Below are 21701 nucleotides of genomic sequence, written 5' to 3' on the forward strand. Positions count from 1 at the left end.
CACTGTGCCAGGAATCTCAGTGGTAAACGTGTTGTGTGGGCCAAACGTGAGTGCAACACAGCACAGTACTGTTACTAGATGTAAGTTACAGTTAAGTGAACACTACAACTGTTAGTGGTGCAATATGTTAACCTCTGTCTCACTTCAGTATTCACTGTGGGGTTCAGTATTGGCTGTTGATTATGTGGGGATTAGTGACATAGTGATTTCAGACAGTCATTACTTTTTCTTTGCTATGGCTCGTATTTCAGTTTCTCATGTTGCCATGGATATTTTATTTGTCTTGTGTACGTTTGCTACCAGGAAACACCAGTCTGATCCCTGTTTTACAGAAAGAAACACTGCATAGGTTTACTAATACACATAATGTATTAGAAACCACACACACCCACACACACGGTTGGTTTTTGAATTTATTTATTTGTTTGTTTGTTTAACTGATCAACTTATCATCACAGTCCAGTCGCCAGAATAAAATGCTGGTACTGTACGTTTCTGCAAACCACAGGTACATTAAATCTATACGCTTCACACACATCACATTGATGCTTCTGTAATAGGTGTCAGAGTGTCGTGGTTCAGATGACTGCTACATGTATCACTCTGAGATTTTCCTCCTCATGAGGGGGAGGGCATGGTGGTGGCATGACAGCAACTGCTATACAAAACCAGTTGCTTTAATTGGGACATTTTCCAGCCGTGTTTGTGGTGACGAACGTGGGTCATTTTAGCCAAAACATCATCTTTTCCAAATCCTAACCAAGAGGTTTCTGTGCCTGAACTTAAGCAGGTCTTAACCACAGAGCTGCCTCAACATAACAATGAACCGTGCAGAAACATAAACATATCTGTGGTAAAGAAACGTACAACACATAACACTTTAAAAACTGTTTCAAAGGCTTCTCCACACTGCCAGGATATGTTTCTGACAGCACAAACCAACAAAAAGTGTTTTGTGGCTGCACTGTTAAGGGCATTTATAGAGGCATACTCCTCCTCATGAGCCTAAGAGGTGTGCAACAAGCTGATGTCTAAAGTCCTTGGCCAAGCATGAAAGAGGTGTGTGTGGAAGGAAACGAGCAGATGGTTGAATGAAAGTTTCTCAGTGGAAGTTCACCACAGAGAAGTGAGCAATGGGAGCATGAAGGAACTACTTAGAGGGCAGTACAACATGTACTTCTTATGTCGCTATTCTGTCTTTTCTCTTACAGGGCTTTGGGCCACGTGGACAGGTAGAGGATCCTTTGCCTCTTTAAATATCATCTGAGTGTAAGGCACACATTTCTGTAACACAAGTCCTTAAATACAAGAGTAAACTCAAAGCAATATTAACAGTACACTGTACGCTGTCAGCTGAAACAGCACATTCTGAACGAGCGTGTGTGCATCAGTCTGGATGCTTTGGCATTTCTCTGTGCTGCTCTTGGGGGCTTCTGGTGATCTGAGGTTCCTGTTGTGAATACTCCTCGAGGAATCGAAGGTGGAACTCCTTCAGCTTCTCCAGGAGGACTTGAAGCTTCTCTGGGCTCGGCAGGATGGTCATTCTAAAACATGCATATACACAGTGAATACAAACACACAGTATGTCTGCATTTACCATGGCATCACTCTCCTTACTAACATGCAGATGTATGTATGATGAAGATGTACATATGAATTTTGCTTTGCCACTTTGTCCTCAGGGTGGTGCTACAGTAAAGGCCATGAGGCTGTTCAAATCAAACAGGTTTATTCCTCTGGAAGCCTGACTGTGCTCAAAACAATTCATGGTAATCTGCATATTGAATATTGAGATGTTTTGTGTGCAATGTTGAAATTGGGGTCTGACTACGACACCTCACATGCAGCAAAGTTTGTAATCCAGACAGATAAATTGTTTGACACTTTGAAAAGAATCAGTCTAAATTTTGTCATCTAACATCTTATTAAACATATGAAATGAACAGTCCTGATGTTCACGTCTAACCTGAAGTGATAAGTTCCCTCCTTCTGGCCGAATCCGCTTCCTGGAACCACACAGATACCAGTTTCCTCCAGCAGTTTGAGGCAGTACAGCATGTCAGGAGCCATAGACAGGGACTGCAGACGCACACACAGGAATAATACATTGAGGTGACCCGCTGCAACTTCAGTGCCCAAATAATGCTTCTGTTCTATTCAGCCACAGGCTGGAGACATGTTCAGGGAAACTGGACAGACTCTCAGGATTTATTCTGAAGTGTTTGTGTGACATAAGGAGAGAGTTTGGTTTCTGACACAAGCTGGCAGAGACATGCACAGACATTTTGACTATTGTCATCTCTCACGTGCTACTCTGTGTGTCTTAAACATGGACCTGAATGAAAAATTGAAACAACAGAACAGAATCTTCTGTTAAACTGAACCAAAATATGAACTGAACATGTGTTTGTGCCCCTGCAGCTGTCAGGCAGTGCTGCAGATCCTTTTTTTCTCTTTTGATTTGTTTTGACTGTATTTCTGTGTGACAGGCCTCTGGCCAACAGACACTGTCCAACCACAGGATCACCGGCTCTACAGAGGATCTACAGTGAACAGGGTAGTGCATGCACAAACAGACCTGTGCTTCCTGAACTGCTCGTGGTGGGATGAAGATCTGAGGAAAGGCGTACATTGCTCCTTGGACTGGGTTGCACTTGATCCCAGGCACAGAGTTTAGGATTTGTTCTGTCAGCCTGGACTTGTGAGCCAGAGCATCCAGGACTGAGCTCTTCTCCTGGGAACCAACATAACACATAAGACACAAGGGTTAGGAAATAATCAAGGAAACTATAAGCGGGTCATGTACCCTCGAGGATGGCAGCCTCTGCACCTACTGCTCATTCATTCCTCCACATCCAATCTCTTTCACAGTAGTGCAGAGGTGAGTTGCAGTGCCAATGCCTCTGGTCACAAAACAAAATGATTTGACTGTCTTTTGAGTGCACACAACATGTGCATTTATGTTTACTTTAAAACAGGCAGAAGCCACAGACACACACCTTGATGAACTGAGTGTACGAGGGCTCATGCTCTTTGGGTGGATTCACAATGACGTCCATCGCTGCCTGTCCAGAGACGGGAGGGCAGAGGCGAACAGACAGCAGCTTGACCAGTTGGGCCTTCACCTGTGGATCCATGTTCAACACCTCCATGTAGCCTCCACGGAAACCACACCTGAGTGGGAGACAATATGAAAAGTTCTGGGTTGAGAAACAGGCTCTACATGAATGGTGTGCTGATACATGTAAGTTTGTGCTAAGCTAACTGGCTGCTAGCTGTAACTACACATTTATTGTGCAGGTATGAGAGTGGCATGAATATTCTCATTCAACTCACCAACAAAGCGCACATATGGAACTATTCCTCTAATATTTTCTGTTACTTTACTTGCAGGTTGGAGTCCTGGAGCAATGCTAGGATGTTAACGTTAGCAGGCTGAATTAGTGTACTACAATGTCCCTCTCGCTGCTCAGCTTCACCTGGGGAACGTCTATAAACTGTGCATCTGTTCCAGGCAAAGTTGACTGAGAGGAGAGCAGAGAAATACACTGAAGTATAGTATATTAGTATATCCTAACTTCCTCAAAAAAGTCTGAAGAAACTGCCGCAGAAATGAAGGTTGAACAGAGCTGAGAACATCAGAAAACTATAAAAAAAAACAAAACTGGTCAATATGTAAATAACTTTATATTAATATAACTCAGATTCTCTTTTCAGTGAACATAAATTGACCTCATACACTTTGGAGAATTTACTACAGAGTAAAAAGAAAAAGTAAAAGCATAGTTTTACACAACTCAGTCTTTTCCTGTGGAATGAGATAAGAGCTCTGTGTGTGTGTGTGTGTGTGTGTGTGTGTGTGTGTGTGTGTGTGTGTGTGTGTTTAGTACAGAGTACAGACGATACTCACTCTCCAGTGTAACCTTTGGAGGTGGAGTGGAAGGAGGCCAGCTCCACATTGTTGAAGTACTCAGGGCCCATCTCATAGAGGACCTTCTTGAAGGAGTGGAACTGGCAGTCTGGCGAGTACACGTTGTCCTGGTAAACCTGTTAAACAAAGCCAGGCTGGTCACACACTGGTCCAACAAAACCTCTGCTCTCCAATCAGAAACATGTTCAGTCTGTTGCAGCTGCAGCCACATAAAGCTGCAATTCAGCACGAACAATCATAGTGTTTTTAGACGTTGGACAAAAAAATCTGAGAATTGGAGAAAAACAGAATAATGTCCGAATAATCTGAGAATTTTTTTCTGAGAATAAATTTAATGTCTCTGGACATTGCATTTTACAACCACATTAACCACTATATTCTCTTATCATTACAGGGTTTTCTCTGAAAACATGTCAGAGTTTGTTCTCCTCACTGTGGCTCTCACACAGAGGGAAGTGACAGTGATTTTCATTTTTATATAAAGTACTCAACAGCCATCACAAGTACTCATCAGTACTTGAAGGTACGCTGCGTGGATTCTTGTAAACAAACAGGTTTATTTCAAGAAACTGTTTTTTTGTTTATTTCCTTGCTCTAATCTTGTTACGTCCTGTCTTCTTGTATCATTATCTCAGCATACTGCATTGTTTCACTCACACAGGTTTATAGTAACATTGCATGGAAAAGGTCATATAAATAAGGCTATTATTTCCCTGCTGGGAGACGGACAGACTGTCTCAATGTCCTTTAAATATCATAAAAAGTGTATTTCTGAGGACATGTGGTACTGCAGACTACGTGCTGGCGGTGGAAGTTACCTCATCAGCCATGACAAACAGATTCTCCTCGTAGGCGAAATGGAGCACCTCCTCTATACACTTCTTACTCTGCACCTGACCTGGAGGACAGAGTCGGGGGTTCAGGGTGTTTGACAGACACACAGAACTGTTATAAACACTGAAAGGAAATATCAAGCTGGATGTCCATATGCAGGACATATCAGAGGAGGAGGTGGAAATGTTTGTCAGTTAAAAGACAAAAACAAATGCTGATACATGTCAATGAGAGACCAAGATCCATTCCAAAACACCCCAATACCAGAATCCTATGAGAGCTACTGGGAGCTTCTTGTGGATAGGGGAAGTGTGTGCATGTGTGGAAGCAGTGCTGAGAAACAAAACACTATGAAGGCTGGCACAATTGAAGAAGGTTTGCAAACCACTGAAGCAGAATAACAGCTCAGGTATGCAGGTGAACCTGGCCCTACCCTACCTAACCCTATCATGATACTATTACCTGCTACCAATGAACCTGTTTACCTGTGGAATGTTCCAAACAGGTGTTTGTTTTGAGGTCAAACACTAAATATATTGTCCTTATACTGTTCTGTTTAATTTCTGTCTTACATGCCTCACAGCCAACATTTTTGGGATAGGGGTTGTATTACAGGTAGTAACCAACTGGTAATAGCAAGCCACACACACACACACACACACAGTTGGCTCTATATTTGACTCTGGCAACTTCTAGCAGCTACAGGTTTTCCAGAATACTAATTGTGATCCAGGTTTAGACCACAAGGCCTGATTAGTCTGCACCACAACTTCTCTTCTCTCTTTCTTCAATGCCTGTCCACCAGTGCAGCTCAGGATCACATGAGGTGACATCTGAATATGACGTAGACCTGAAAGGAAGTATAATGGGTTCAAAACTCCAGGCAAATTGGACCTGAACGTTCACTGGAGCAGCACTTGGTCTTGGAGTGCCCCCATAGTTCAGCTTTTATCTATTATTTTTGCTGAGAATGTAACATGCTGCCAGTGTCAACACAACATCCTTAATGATTTCTTTAGGAGTTGAGTGTGCAGTCTTTACCACAAACACCTGTGGGTTATAAAATTCATTTCATGAAATAGATTTTACAGCTTGCAAATCCAAGAAGTAGAGGGGCCGGACAGCAAAGGCCTCGTCACCTTTAGTGACAAGTTGAGACTTGGGAATCATAGGAAGAGCCTTGCCAGAGGATCCAACAGTGATCAGGCTTACAGGGAGTGAGGTCAGAGACAGACAGGAGGCCGAGCACTTGAGGGTTCACTAAGCAGTAACATCTCAAAATCAATGCTACAACTGACAGGTGACCAGTGAAGGACAGCAGGGATTGCTGTGATGTGGTCACTTCTCTTGGAAAGTGTTAAATGCCTGGCAGTAGTGTTCTGATCCACCTGCAGTCTCTATCATTTTAACTAGACAGTGAATGAGACAGAGACCATAACGATTGTCAGGTTACGTGAGAAGTGATCAAATAAGAGAATTAAATAATTTCCCAAATTGGGATCAATAAAGAAGCAGTCTAAGTCTAATTGGGAAGCTGGAAATCCCACCCTCCCTAAAATAAGGCGATGGGTAAAACAAGAATAAGGACATCATCCCTTACTTATTCCCCTCCTTATTTTAACCAGGTAGCACAGAATTTTCTGCTACCTTAACTTTCATAACAAGTTTAAACAGATGAAGTGTGGCCAAGCTGCTCACTGTCTCAATAAATGAATATCAACAACATCCTACCGGTGGGGTTTCCAGGGTTGATGATGCAGAGGACTCTGGGCTGGCAGTGCTGCTTGGCTGTCAGGTATGCTCGCTGCAGCTCTTCAATATCCAGTGCCCAGCAATTGGCCTCATCCAGGTAGTAGTTAATGTGCACTGCCTCTAACTCGGAGATGGTTGCAGAGTACAGAGGGTACTGCGGGATGGGAATCATCACTCCTGTCCTGGAGCTGCCCTGACCCGACACCAGCAGCTTCAGGATGCTCTAGAAACACAAGATATGACTCTGTGATTCATTTGTTTGCAAAAGCTGCCTCCCCACTATCAGATACTGCTGACCCAATCAGAAGGATGTTAGAGCCTTCTTCAAACACACATGTGAGACCTTGAAAGTCCTACTGAGGACACAAGGTGAAAATATGACCATTCATCAGTCATACTGCTTTCCCCTTGCTCCTTTCCTGCCTCCTCCCTCCCATCAACCCCAAAGCACTGTCCATACCATGATGCCATCACTGGCCCCTGTGGTGAGGTAGATGTTGTTCCAGTCAGAAGGTACACCCTGGTCTCTTTGAGTGATGTAGTCAGCAATGTCCTGACGGACACACTCCACCCCCTGACTGGCACTGTACGAGCCTGAATCAAAAACACAAAACATACACCTTTTAGTTTTAATAAGAAACAACAATAAAGATAATAATACTGTTTACTTCAATGTAGATATCATCAACATCATATTTAACATCTGACTGCATCTTTCCCATCACTGGTTTCCTCTACAAATTAGTGTAAATCAAATGTTCAGTGTCTGCACACTGCCCAAATATCACTGCCTCTGTGCTGACATGATGAAATAAAAATCTAAATGAAATATGAGAAACACAATAACTTTGATCTTATCCCCCTCACTGACAGAACCATTTCACAGACTAGAGTTTATGCACAGATCCTAGTGATTTCAAAGAATGGTCTGACTGCTCATACCTGGCCATCACATTGCTCAGCAGTGCTCTTAACCCCTACTCCACATCACTGTTCTGTACCTAAGCCACTATCTATTCCACCTTCTGCATTACAGACCATCTAATCTAGGTAATCATGTGCCTCAGGCCATTTCCACCAGGCACCAACATGTGATCTGTACGAGGATAGGCTAGCTGATTATCTGATCCTGTGACCTTGGCCAATGACAGGCCAAATTTAAACTTGGGCCTTGTTGGCGTTGTGTACCTGCTCTCAGCCAAAGATCATCTGTGAGGGAAGAAACTTGATCCAATCTAACTTCTACAATCCCAAATGCTGTTTATACAGTCCAACAACTCATGACAGGTGGAGTTGTTGGTGATGAGTCTTCTTTAGTAAAACTTTTCAGCCAGTCACATCACATCTATTTCACTGCACGTGTTTAATGTCTTTTAATAAATGTGCCTCTATGCAACTGTCACGCTACCTCAATGCATCAGAGTAACTGCAGAACAAGTGAAAACTGTACAGTTAACCCAAGTAATCAACACAGTAACTACAGGAAGTGGAAATTTGGGTGAATTTTGGGCAAGTTATTTCCTGTGAGATATAATCTGAGAAGACTCTCTCATGAGTGTTCCTGATACTTTCAGGAGGTTTTTCTAGGATTGTGTTATTTTCTAAAGATACCCGTGCACACTTCACAGGCTTCTTTTCTGACCAAATCCCTGACACTGAACCATTGTTCTATCAGCTCTTTGCTTGTTTTAACTGTGTATTTTTCTAACACAGGGCCGCTGAGCAGAGAGTGAAAGCTGTCATGACTTGAATTCACATCTTCACCATGTCTGTGCCCTCAATTTAGTTTTCACCACAGAAATGAATGAAATGCTGAGAAATAAGCCAACTGTATATTTCTAGGGGTTCAAGCAGCGACAGTCACTGTTGGAGCCTCGTTATGTTTAGTCACATTATTATTTGTTATTATGATGTTTTCTTCACACAAACCATTTGACAAAAACTCACCAAAATGGGTAGGTGGGTTGCAAATTCCACTCACTGCTCAGGCACAAAAAATGACACTAAGTGGCCTCAAGGTGGCGCTGTAATGAACAACACAAAGCAGCTTGGCCTTGAGCCAAAGTTCATCAGTTTGTCAGAACTCCTCTGCATCATTGCTCCAATGGTCTCTTGCTCTAAAAGTATCAAACTTTCCCAACTTTTTCTCAATTTTATACAACTCCTCAGAAACCGTTTAGAAAGTTAGGATCTCGTAATCAGCTACATGGGGTTTGTACGAAATTCGTTTGGCACAGTCAGGGTCATGACTCATTTGATGCAAATCATTTGGTAATGACTGATTAAAGTGGGTGTGGCTTATTACAACAATTTCTGCTTCATCATGCAAGCCAAAATTCTGGAAGTCAGAGGACACAATTAGGCAGGGAGCATGGGGGTCTATCCCCAGAAGAAAGAGAAACTAATCATGCTATTTCCTGACATGCAGCACATATGTTCAAAGAGACTTTAAAACGTCACTGAATCAGTTTCTGTGGCTCAGTAATCTCCAATCTTCTATTAGTCTAAAAAATACTATTCAGCTTGAGTAGCTTGTTTGTTAGCAATAGCTTGTGCCACATTCATGAGCTCCTTACTCATTTGGGGTTTATCAAATGATGGTTGAGTGAAAGTCTTTCAGTCTGTAGAAAGCACACGTGTTGTTTTTGCTTGATGTGGATGCAAATAACATCTTGGACCACATTTCCATGAGCTCATCAGTAGTTTCAAGCCATGGCACATCTTTGAGCCACTTTTCAAAGAAAAGCCTTTTCTTCTGCTGCATTTCTCAGGACGTGGTGGAACACTCGTGTGTTGACCAACTCATGTTGAATTTTGGACATCTCTCACAGTAGGTGACTTCACTGGGTCAAACGTGTTGATGAGAAACGCATTGTAACAGTTTCACAGTACAAACTATTCACTGTGTCCACCCAGAGTGATCCATGCACAACACTGTCCTTTCTATAACAAAGACCCAGCTCAGTTGCTGCCTGACACACAAAAATGCATTTTGAAACAACTGGACATTACGTTTCTTTTTGCCTGCGTATCTTCGGAGTACACCCCTGCTAAAAGCTGCATTTTCAAACACAACGCATAGGAAGCAGAATGAGTACAGATATCAAGAAAGACTAAGAAATGCAGTATAAGCCAAGCATGATGATCAGAAATCATATGAAATTACTCACATAAAAAAACCAACAGTAACTCCCAATATAAGGAAAAACAAAATGATCAAAAACATGTAGCGCCAAAAAACAAACAAAAAGGTACCAAAACCGCTATAATACCAGTGACACCTATGATAGATTACTAAATTTCTGTCTGACTGACTTCTTGAAGGAAAGGGTCAGCTGAAAGAGGAAACAAATCTTTCAATTCAATCCATACACATTTCCATCAAGGAAAAATAGCCTATCACAATAAATGTCCCCAGATAAGCATCCTCTCACTATCAACCTCCTGACTGAGGACAGGGCTGAGGCTTTCTGCTTTTAAAACATGATGAGATTTTCCTCTGCATCGTGACCTGGAGGTATCAGATTGAATTCAGTGTTGTGCTAATTCTAACTTGTGAAAGTGGTGTTAAAAACCATCAGCGTTTAAAAAAGGGACTCATGCTGTATCTACACCTGCTCCAGCATTACTGCACAGGCCTGAGTGCTGTGTGTGGGTGCGTAGGCACTTCATCCTTTTGGAAGAAACTAACTGTAGGAATGTCCAGGGCTTTCTCTTCCTCTCTCGCTCTCTTTGACTTTCTCTTTTGCTCTTTCTCTCTCTCTCTCATCACCTGCACTCAGGCAGCTGAAGAGGATGACCGAAACCACCACAAATGGACTGCTGCTGTTCTGTTTTCACATTTTGGACTTTTTCAGACTATGTGTGTATCCTAAAACATAAGTCATAATCATTCTGTAGCTGTTATGTGTCTTATTGCCTTCTTATCTGTAGATGGCTCATTGTTTATTGGCCTTTGCGATGGTACTGTGCACAGAAAGTTCTGGACTGCAGAACAATGTACTTTTTGCTTGAGTGACAGAGACTTGTTACCAGTCGCTTTGATAATATTTCTGTTGCCATGTTTTTAATCCATCTCTGATGAATGTGTGAATGATATATACAGTAGTTTAGGTTGTGCAACTCAATGTCATATTTGGCTTGTATCATACTTGTACTTACTAGCAACGGCTGTCCTTTAGAGACAGACTGGCGTTATGGGATTTAGCTATTAAAGATGCAGATGACTTGTTTTTGGTGTTGCTAATTCTCAGTTGTGTTAATGCATATTTTGTTGCTATGTTGTTGATACCAATCCCACCTCAGCTTTTATTAGCCAGGATTTAATACAACCCTTTTTATATCGACCTATATGTTGGCGGCTACATCACACAGTTTGTAAATAAGGTTAGTGGTAACGCTGACAGTTACACGCCTGTCTTTGCGTATAGTAATGTCAGTATACTGTAGGCTGTGAAACTGTAAGTATACTGATGCCTAGAACCACATACTTCTTGATATTCAGCTTTTCATGCTGCTGGTATCATAATAAACATTCGTGGATCAAAAAGTCAGACATCTCAAACTCTAATCAGACACCCTTTCCAGTTAAACAGCTTTCAATAAGTTTTTACACCAATACCATAAGAAAAGAGGTGACTTTTTGAGATATGATCTATCATATCGTTTAAAGAACACATTTGAATAGAAGAATAAAACTCCCAAAAATAATTGTAAAAAAATAAGGTGGAAAATAAAATAAAAATCTAAAAAAAAACAAAAACCCAGCTAGCTATACTTTGGATTGAATGGGCATGACTCTTCTGTTTGGGACCCCTAGTGGTCTCGCTCACAGCGACAGGAACAGCACACCCACCTAGGCTCTGCCCTCCACAGTCCTGGAGGATGCGCTTGGCTCGTTGTTTGGCATCATCAGGGAAAGCCGGGCTGTCCAGCAGTTCAGGGAAACAACACAGAGCCACCACCTGCACAACGAGAAAGATTCCACTCAAACAACAGGAAATGATGGCAGAGGCACACATTCACATATTTGCTGATACTGTTTTATCTACTGGATCAATCACTTCATATAAAGACAAGTGCACGCCAACGCTTTTCATATTGAAAACTTAATGTAAAATTAATTTGAGATTTTCTAGGCAGGAAAATTAATAAATGCTCTTCCTGTTTGATAAGGACTTTTCGCAGGATAAGAACAAACTACTTTTGGCCCTCAAGACTAAAGTCACATTTTAAGATTATGAATGGTAAATATTCATCTATACGCAGTGGAGTTATCTTCCATGCTGTTACGGCTGCCACCGTTCTTGGTGTGTGTTTGTATGTGTGCTTGTGTGTTGTATGTGTGTGACTGGTTGCAGGTAAAGGGGTGTGGGAACTGGACTCCTCCTCCTCACCAACCGCTGCCCAATCGCCTGCAAGCTGCCATTACCTGCCGGCTACAAGAATCATCCCAGCCTGGCAGTCTGTGGCTGGAATCTTTTGAGACCAGTCCTCGGCACAGGAGAGACCCCTCATTTGTTGTGACAGAGTTGTCAGAGTTGATTTTTGGTATTGTTTGGCTGCCAGACTCGAACTGAGCTAGGGTTAGACGGGGACTGATTCACACTTTCACATAGGCATATCTTTGTTAGTTACACCAGGATTAGGGGTGCTATTTCGTTTTGTATTTTGGTTCTTGTTCTTTTTCATCAGAACCTGTAGGCCTCATTTAGGAGGGTTTTATTTCCGTTTTGTTTTGAGTGTGGTTTAGGTAAGCTCTTCCTTTTGAAGAGTTCTCTTTTGGTTAAGCATTATTTAAGCTCTTCCTTTTGAAGAGTTCGCCTTTAGTTAGCTTTACTCAAGCTCTCAGTTTTGGAGAGTTCTCTTTTGGTTTTGATTGTTTCGTTAATTTGAAAAGCACCCAAACTGCTCTTTTCGTTGTCCTGGCCTTTTTGTATTAAAACAGTTTGGAGCACTTTGATTTAAATAAATAATTACTTTTCAACCCCTTCCATCGGTTGATTCTTTTTGTTACTTCCCTACCCCCTAGTGAGCTGGGTTGTAACACATGCACATGAAGGACTGTCCTGTAATGTTTAGTCCCTCTTGAGACGAGGCCTGTGTATCCTGTAGTAATGACAGTCAAACCACTGACCGTATCTTCTCCTCACTCAACAGTTTACAGTGGTTTTGTTTGTTCCAGTCTACTTCTTTAACTTTCCTATTTCAGGAGATGATGTTACATTAAGTGTTATTCTTGCAAATAAAATGGAAGACCTTGCTGCCATGTAGCTTTATGCTTAGCTAAACCTTTTATACATAAAGCTACAGTTCTGATGATTTCTCCTAGTTTTGGGGCATTTCTAAATGAGTTCAAGTTAAATATGAAATACCAGAAAACACTGAAGACAGACACAGCACAAAGGCTGTACTTATTATTGCACTGATGCTTATGCTAACACAGCATCCCTTTGTTTTCGTTATTTATTTTCTTGTACATTTCTTTAAGTTATTTGTGTTGTCTTCTTCTGTAAGGATATTACGAAAGCAAATCTTTAATGTAATTCATTTTCTGTTTGAAGGCAGGGCCTTCAGTGAGCGCTCTCACAATTTTTGTGGGAACTTCAGGCTTCTAGCCAGTATGCTAAAGCGAATTACCTGTTAATTCTATCAACATAACAGTGTGTACTTGCCAACTGCACAATAGTTAGCAAAGTGCAGCTAAGGATCTCCAAGTGCCATTCAGTTTACACCAGCTCTCTATGTAGTGAAAGTCCAATTTAAAACCAGTTCAACTACTCTGTCAAACAGACTTTAGAACAGCTTATACGCATTATGAAAAAACAAGTTCTCCATAGCTCTGGCATGATGGTATGTCCATCTTATTACAAATGAAAAAGCAACATCAGAATAACCAAGCTGTAAAGGTTAAGTAACAAAGACATTATTGAAGTAAGTATCACTACTTTGATATTAATTTGCTACAAAGAAGATAAAAGAGTAAGATTTTTCAAACACTAGCATAAGCAGTTTTCTCCTGAAAGTTTCATTAAATGGGACTGTGGTGACCGAAGGAACAGCTCAGACACCTCGACTGCAGTGATCAGGCTCAGTCAAGTTGAAAGCAAGAAATTCAGCCAGCTGCAGTAAAGTTATGCCTGATGTAATGTGTATGGGAGACTAATAAGAAAGAAGTCCTTCAGGCTGAAAGCTATCAGCTACTCCTCACATGCAGAGGTGATGTATAAAACCACCTCTCCTCCTCCTCCTGATATAGGAGACCTACATTTGACTGCACAATTGAAAGTACCAATTTCTTGTGCCCACCTCCAAAAATGTAATGCTGCAAGACACCAAGCATGCAGAACATTTTTGTCATTTATTTTGAAAGATTCAACAGTGGCTCATTAGCTATAATTCTTACTGTTAAGGCACTCAAACACTGGTATATTGTCAATAAGAAAAAACAAAATAACACAAATGTTAGTAATGCTCTCCTGTAAGAATTGGTTATTCATGAATGACTGCAGCTTGCTGTGTTTCTACAGGGAGGGTGCAGTGGACTGGCTAAAATGCACACTGTAGTGAGGCTATAGCACTTTGACCCTAGGCTTAAATTCTGTGTTCTCTAACACTGAAGCATGATCACACATCTGCAGCGATAACACTCCCATAGCATTAGTTATTGCTTTGGCACGATCTGAATCTGCAGTGTGTGCCTGCTTGAATAACAACAATTAAGCCATCTTAATGACTTTACGATTTAACAACCAAAACATGAGCTCATACTGTCAATGACTCAATGTACAGGTCAGTGATGGCAGGAGGTGTGCTGCTTCTCGAGTCAGTGCCTGTCCAAACCTCACCTGACGGACAAAAGTGATTGGCTGCTGGCCCATGGCATGGGCATCACCAATGTTGGCTTTGATGACCTCAGTGAAAGGCTGTTTGACTCCCTGGAGAGACAAGAAAAAAAGATCATCAGATCACATCATCAAGCAGTCTGAGGCTTTATCATGATGAATACAAAATGAAAAAATACTCTGAAAAGTGCACAGTGTGTGATAGAGGACAGGGCTGTCCAAACTCCTGTTTCTAACTATGTGAACAGAACCCAGGAGGGATTAAGAGTGAGCTGCTGCTTCCTGACCAGGCTGCAGTGAATGATGGGAGTTACAGCTCTTTGAAGGGAGTCCGATCTTATGGCTCTGTTCTTTTCTGAGGCTCAGCTGTCTTTTCTTTTGTTGTTTTTTATTAAATAGGACTATCTGCAATGTAAAATGACAAAGTGTGATTTGGATAAGATTCAATAATCAATCATTTCGTGTCTCGTGTGTGCAGCTCCAACATAATCGTATTGCCAGACATAATGCCAATATCTGTACTGTAAACAATACACAGCAGATCCCTCTGCTTTGTCAGCAAAGTTACAACTTTGAGTTTACCCTATGCATGAAAATGTATGTAAATAAAGTTGCCTTGAATGCAGTTCATGCAACACTGCATATGAGAAAACTTTTCATTGGCACAAAAATAGAAGAATGATGGACTTTTGTGAACAATAGATGTTACTGCAAATCAGATAAACAGTTCTGTGAAAAACATTACACACAAGAAAAAATGTAGGAATAAACAGTAAAACAGCTCTAATGGTGATCATTGTGCAAGAGGTCCATACTGCTGCCAAGCGGAGAGCAGACTGCTGCGGCGCGACGGTCAGAGCCGGAGGATGATGCAACTCACCTGCGGCTCCGCGGACAGGGAGGGAGGCTGCGCTCCGTGTACCTCCGTCATGTGGACGCTTTATGTGAAATTTAATACACTTAATAGAGCCTGGTAGTAATGTTTCCTTAAACACGTAATGTAGCGTTAAATAAAATATCGACTTTCACCATGACTCGCCTGTTATTCCCATGAACTCTCTCCATCATCTGACAGCAGCGCCGTACGGGAGCTGAGGCTGTTAGCCGTTTAAGCTAGTTCACTGTTAGCTGTTTAAGCTAGTTCACCGTTAGCTGTTTAAGCTAGTTCACCGTTAGCTGTTTAAGCTAGTTCACCGTTAGCTGTTTAAGCTAGTTCACTGTTAGCTACAACTCATTATACTCTGTGTTCGTGTGTTAGCAGCCGCTCACACTGACCTGCTGCAGCCTCCTCTCGATGTCTCCCGCCTTGATAACGATGGGTCCTCTCACAGCATACTCCACCGCTTTCACCTGCGGGTTTAAGGTCGCCATGGTCAGGGTTTTCTCTCGCATCCTGGCTGGGTCTCCTGCCTCCACAGTGGCCTCGGCCGTGCTGAACCGCTTCAGTCCGTATTGCTCTGAAGGCCCCTGCGTTTGAAAGCGAGCATGCTGCCACAAATCCGAGGGAAGCGACCTCGTCCGGAGCGGAACATGCGGACATCGATGTACCGTTGCTAAGTGTCTGAGACGATGCATGTTTCCTCCGCTTCAGCTCGGTGGTTCATCAATGGAGACAGCTGCTCTGTATTTGCAGTATTTCCTCTGAACAGACGGTACAGCTCCGGTGAGTGAGCCCCACATGAAGCGCGCCGGTGTCTGACGCTGACTCACCGCGTCCGTCCTCCGCGACACTCGACGACAAATCACACTCACTCGTATCACTTAACATTTTACTGCCATTTTTTTAATCTCAAGAAAACTTAATTGATCAAGGTATATCCAATATACATACAGTAGTGTGTTCAATAAAAGCGTTATCATTGTGGTGTATATGTTACATACATGACAAGAACCCGACAAATAAATAAAACATCAGATAAATCAGATAAATCTGCGTCGTTGATGATGACTGAGAAACTCGATGAAGACAGCTTCAAAACCTGTTTATATACACACATATATAGATGACAAGAATACATTATGTGAAAGGAAATATAGAATAATTATAGATGCCATAACATACACCATAACGCACTTTTGGGACTTCAGAAAATGTGGTATTTTAATAAGATTCTGAAATTGATGCAATAACCACTTGGAATTATATTTAGCCTAAATAAATGATGAAGATCAGAATGTATGTTATAAGCCCACTACATACAGAGACCAACAAAGATCAGTGATCAATAACAACTGAAAATGAAGGTGAAGACTTTTCTCCACAGATCTCATGATGTCTGATGATGGTTCAGAATACTTTCATTTTCATTTCTCTCTCTCTCTCTCTCTCTGTGTGTGTGTGTGTGTGTGTGTGTGTGTGTAGAATCAGCTTCACTGGCAACTATGTGTGTGCAAGGAATTTGACTCCAGATTAAACATTGAAATCAGTGTACTTGCTTACAAAAACATACAGCTCAACAAGGACAAGAAGACTGAACAATAAGTTAAGTAATGCAAAACTATAAAACAAACAATAAATAATATATACAAAGACCGATGTGACACTGTGGAGACAAACTGTTTTGGCGCTCAGTGATCTGTAGTGCCTCTTAGAGAGGAGGAGCTGGAACAGGTGGTCTCCAGGATGTGAGGGGTCTGCAGCTTCCTGCCTGTTGTGTAAGTCCTGAATGGAGGGCAGGGTGGCACCAATGATTTTCTCTGCAGTCCTCATAATCTGTTGCGACGTGTTCTTGTCCTGTTTGCTGTCAGACCTGGCAATGATGATGATGTGCATAGAATAGAAATGAAATGAAATGGCAACCGATTCACACATGGAAGACACAGAACTCTGGGCAATGGAGCCTCATGACCACTCAATTTCTATTTCAGCTACCTGGAGGAACAGGTGAGGGTCAAGCTGAAGGACAGCGAGGCGACCCTCATCCAAAGTCCCGATACATACAGAGTCCTGATAGACGTTTGGGAGGACTTGCTGGATACTTTCCTCCATGACCTCCCAGAATAGAGAATGAGCAACTGGAGCCATGAGAGAGAGCTCATGCAGAGGGAGATCAGCAGCCTGAAAGCCCAACTGGAAGAGGCCACGGTTCCAGATGACAACGCTGCACACCAGGAGATCATGAGGCTGAGAAACCTGCTGAGAGACAGTAGAATGCAAAATCGAGCAAATATCGATCGGCTGACTGCCGAGGCCAGGGACCTTTCATTCCAACTGAAGAACACAAGGGAAGCCAACGACAGCCTTGAAAAGCAGATCAAGGCATTGAAGTTGGAGCTCTTTGCCGAAAAGCAGTCCCGTGCAGCGGCTGAAGACAAACTTGAGACGAGCACTCGGAGTCTGAAGGCGCACAGCTTGAGGCTGATGGTCTCGATCAACTGACCAAGACCATTTCAATCAAACTGGAGCAAATGAGGGAAGTGAAGGACAGCCTTGAAAATGAGCTCATCAGTCAGCTCTGAATGCAAAATACACATGTAGAGCACCATTTTACGAAGTTAAAGAGTGTGACATACAGAATATTAACAAAATCCAACTTTAGAACTCACATACAGGAAATGAAATCTGTGCAAAACACATGAGCAAGATTCAGATTGATGTGGGATTTTTTCATGAGGGCTTTTAACAGGTAGTCTTAAAGGCAGAAGTTCTGAAATGGAAATGAAGTATTTTAACTTAGTTTATATGCTGATTTAGTCTTAGTTACATTTACAAAAGTTCTGAGGAAAAATACATAAGCAATTATGAAAGGTGAGAAGTCTGATTTGGACTTAATCTGTACATGATGACCAACTGAAGACACAATATGTGACAATAAAGCTTCTAACAAGAGATTAATGTTTCCGTTTTACCCTGCTTCTTTCTGGATTGATCCAGCCACTTTACCGTGAAAATTCCCTGTAAACAGAAAGGTGGGCTTTATGGGGACACTTACCACATATTTTTCAAGCAAGCAAAATATTAATACTACTAATACAGATGAAGACGTCTAAAAAAATCAATGGTTTAAATCAGTGGTTCTCAACCTTTTTTGGATAAACGCGCCTGTACTCAAAGCCTACACCTCTTGCCGCCCCCCATCAACGAGAAAGCAGCTGGAACCCCTGTACATTGATATTTCACTGGCCTATTTGAGATGTGTCTGTATTCATAGCCACTGTATCCCTGTCATTAAACACAGTTTGATAATTATTATAATTCAATCAAATAATACTGTAAATGTATGGTTAAATGTAAAATGAATGAAGGTTACGCTTTTTTATTGGTTGAGCATATTATCAAATTCCAACATTAATTAGGCTCCTTCGCTGATCTAACTTGAAGAACCAACCACAGTTGAAAATAATATGTGTGCGGGAAAAAGAGACCAGAAAGTGAAAAGGCATGCGGCTCTGAGTGAGAAGCAGCTGAGCCGCGCTGCTCAGGCGGGCAGTGTGGCAGCTCTAACCTGTTAACACGGGCGCCGAAATAAAAAGCGACAGGTTCCGCCACGCACACACGCTGCAGACGCGTCTGCCGTGTTCCGGGCCTACTCCTGCTGTAAATTCGTAAACACTGCGTGACACTGTGAGACAAGGCATGGAAGACCATTAAAAATACTGTGGTGGTGAATGACTGTCACTGATATAGAAACGCCCCCATTTGCAGCAAAACGGCCCCTCAGCTATCTTGCTCGTAGCGCCCCCCGACATTCTCTGAACGCCCACTGGGGGGCGGTACCGGCCCCGTTGAGAAACCCTGCCATAAAGGAATGGTTCGACGTTCTGAGGAATAAATATATTCACTTTGTCCCTGAGAGTCAGGTGATGAGATCAATACCCAGCAGCCAGTTAGCTGAGCTTGCACTCATAAAAAGTGGAAAAAAGGGACACAGTCAGACAGGCCAAGAAAGAGTACTGCAAACAACTCCCTGAAACAAGCACAACCTGATGTTTTGACATTTCAGATAAAATGTGTTCATCAGCTTTAGACGTGTTGGAAAGCATATTTTGGTACTTTTGGACACAGCCATTCCACTGGTTTTCCCCTGCCATCAGTTAGGACACTAAGCTACCACACAGATATGAGAGAATTTTCTCATTCAACTCTCAACAAGAAAAGGGAATAAGCAGGGGTGGACTGGGACAAAAAATCAGCCCTGGCAAAAAGTTATTTTTACAGAAATGATCCGACCAGTGAGTGATGAGAGGAGGGATGACATCTCTTCATGTCCTGTTTGGCCTCAGTAAATAAGTTTAACTTTATTAAATTAGGGTATTACAGACAGCAGCGATAGTAGCAGGAGTTAAAAAGAGATGCAGATGAGAGTAAAGAAATAGAAAATAAAAAACAACTATACAGCTATACAAATATACATATGTAATGATCAGGCCCTTTTTGGTCATTTCATGTGTTCTCATGCTCTGATCTTTAGCCTACGTGGATGTCCTTCATAGCCTAGAGCCGTAAGGATAACATGGCTGGTGAGAGCCACTTCTCATAACAAAAAGGCAGGTGGCACACTGGTTGTTGACAGTCTCGTCTCCTCTTCTCTTTTTGTGATGTCTATTGCATTTAGATCCGTCAGTCACGCCTTGACCAATTATATTCTGTAACGTATATCTGATTATTGTACTGGGTTGGTCAAACCCAACATGATAAATGTGAACTTTTGTATGACAACTGGGCTCATTCTGGCTGAGATCCTCAGGGAACTCTGACTTTTTGAGACCAGCGCTGCATTACTTTATATGTGACCTCAATAAATACTTTGACTGTGAACTGAAGATTGCTTCAGACTGTTCTTGGGCTTCCAACAAAGAACCGGCCTAACACATACATATTCACAATACATATATGTTTATTTTCAAATTCTATGTATAACTGTCACTCATTTTACAAGTCATTCCATTCCTATGTTCAAATGTAAACAAAATGGTACCCATAGCAACAAGATCAAAGCACAGAATGGAGGGGAATGAATCAAGATTGATTCCGTTGATTCCTTTGAGCAAAGATCAAAGGAATCTGTGGTGACATCATCATCAAAGACAACAGTGGTATATTTAAGACCACAAGTGACCACTGAAGACAGACCACTAGAGAAAACTCTTGTCGGAGAATATTGTTCAGAGAAAACACTTGTCGGAGAATACTGTTCGGAGAAAACACTTGTCGGAGAATACTGTTAGGAGAAAACACTTGTCGGAGAATACTGTTCGGAGAAAACACTTGTCGGAGAATACTGTTCGGAGAAAACACTTGTCGGAGAATACTGTTCGGAGAAAACACTTGTCGGAGAATACTGTTAGGAGAAAACACTTGTCGGAGAATACTGTTCGGAGAAAACACTTGTCGGAGAATACTGTTAGGAGAATACTGTTCAGAGGAAACACAAGAGAAATGATACACATGGAAGACGCAAAATTCTTAGCAATGGAGCCTCAACAACCTCTTGATTTCCACCTCAGCTACCTGGAGGAACAGGTGAGGGTCCACCTGAAGGACAGCGAGGTGACCCTCATCCAAAGTCCTCATGAACAGAGAGTTCTGATAGACGTTCGGGAGGACTTGCTGGATACTTTCCTCCATGACCTCCCAGATCCAAGAGCGGGCAACTGGAGCCGGGAGAGAGAGCTCATGCAGTGGGAGATCAGCTGCCTGAAAGTCCAGCTGCACGAGGCCACGCTTCCACGTGGCCACCGTGCACAGCAGGAAATGGAGAGCCAGAGAAGTACTGGAATGAAAAATCAAGAAAGTATGGATCGGCTGACTCGCGAGGCCAGGGACCTTTCATTCAAACTGAAGAACACAAGGGAAGCCAACAACAGCCTTGAAAAGCAGATCAAGGCATTGAAGTTGGAGCTCTTTGCCGAAAAGCAGTCCCGTGCAGCGGCTGAAGACAAACTTGAGACGAGCACTTGGAATCTGAAGGCACAGCTCTCAGACAAAGACAGCGCACAGCTTGAGGCTGATGGTCTCGATCAACTGACCAAGACCATTTCAATCAAACTGGAGCAAATGAGGGAAGTGAAGGACAGCCTTGAAAACGAACTGAAGGCAGCGAAGGTGAAGCTCCTTTCAGAAAAGCACACGAAAGAAGCAAACGCCAACCTTGAAAAGCAAGTCGAGGCGTTGAAGGCGGAGCTCCTTGTGGAAAAGCACGCAAAGGAAGCAAACGCCACCCTTGAAAAGCAGATCGAGGTGTTGAAGGCGGAGCTCCTTGCGGAAAAGCACGCAAAGGAAGCAAACGCCACCCTTGAAAAGCAGATCGAGGTGTTGAAGGTGGAGCTCCTTACTGAAAAGCAGTTCCGTGCAGCAGCTGAAGACAAACTTGAGATGAGCACTCGGAGTCTGAAGGCAC

The 21701-nt window shown here is 42.4% G+C and overlaps 1 protein-coding gene across 1 annotated transcript; it reads right to left on the minus strand.

Moving 5' to 3' along the window:
• Positions 1 to 435: 435 nt before the first annotated feature.
• Positions 436 to 16159, minus strand: gpt2 (glutamic pyruvate transaminase (alanine aminotransferase) 2). The gene is made up of 11 exons (XM_076732428.1): positions 15637 to 16159; positions 14365 to 14454; positions 11373 to 11481; positions 6978 to 7111; positions 6497 to 6740; positions 4750 to 4829; positions 3911 to 4047; positions 3000 to 3174; positions 2579 to 2734; positions 1967 to 2079; positions 436 to 1544 (listed from the first exon to the last, which is right to left on the minus strand). Exons 1-11 carry the CDS (start codon positions 15934 to 15936, stop codon positions 1388 to 1390), a joined length of 1695 nt encoding a protein of 564 aa, XP_076588543.1. The 5' UTR covers positions 15937 to 16159; the 3' UTR covers positions 436 to 1387.
• Positions 16160 to 21701: the final 5542 nt, after the last annotated feature.

This window comes from Chaetodon auriga, chromosome 1, assembly GCF_051107435.1.
Source record: "Chaetodon auriga isolate fChaAug3 chromosome 1, fChaAug3.hap1, whole genome shotgun sequence".
In the NCBI taxonomy this organism is placed as follows: domain Eukaryota; kingdom Metazoa; phylum Chordata; class Actinopteri; order Chaetodontiformes; family Chaetodontidae; genus Chaetodon; species Chaetodon auriga.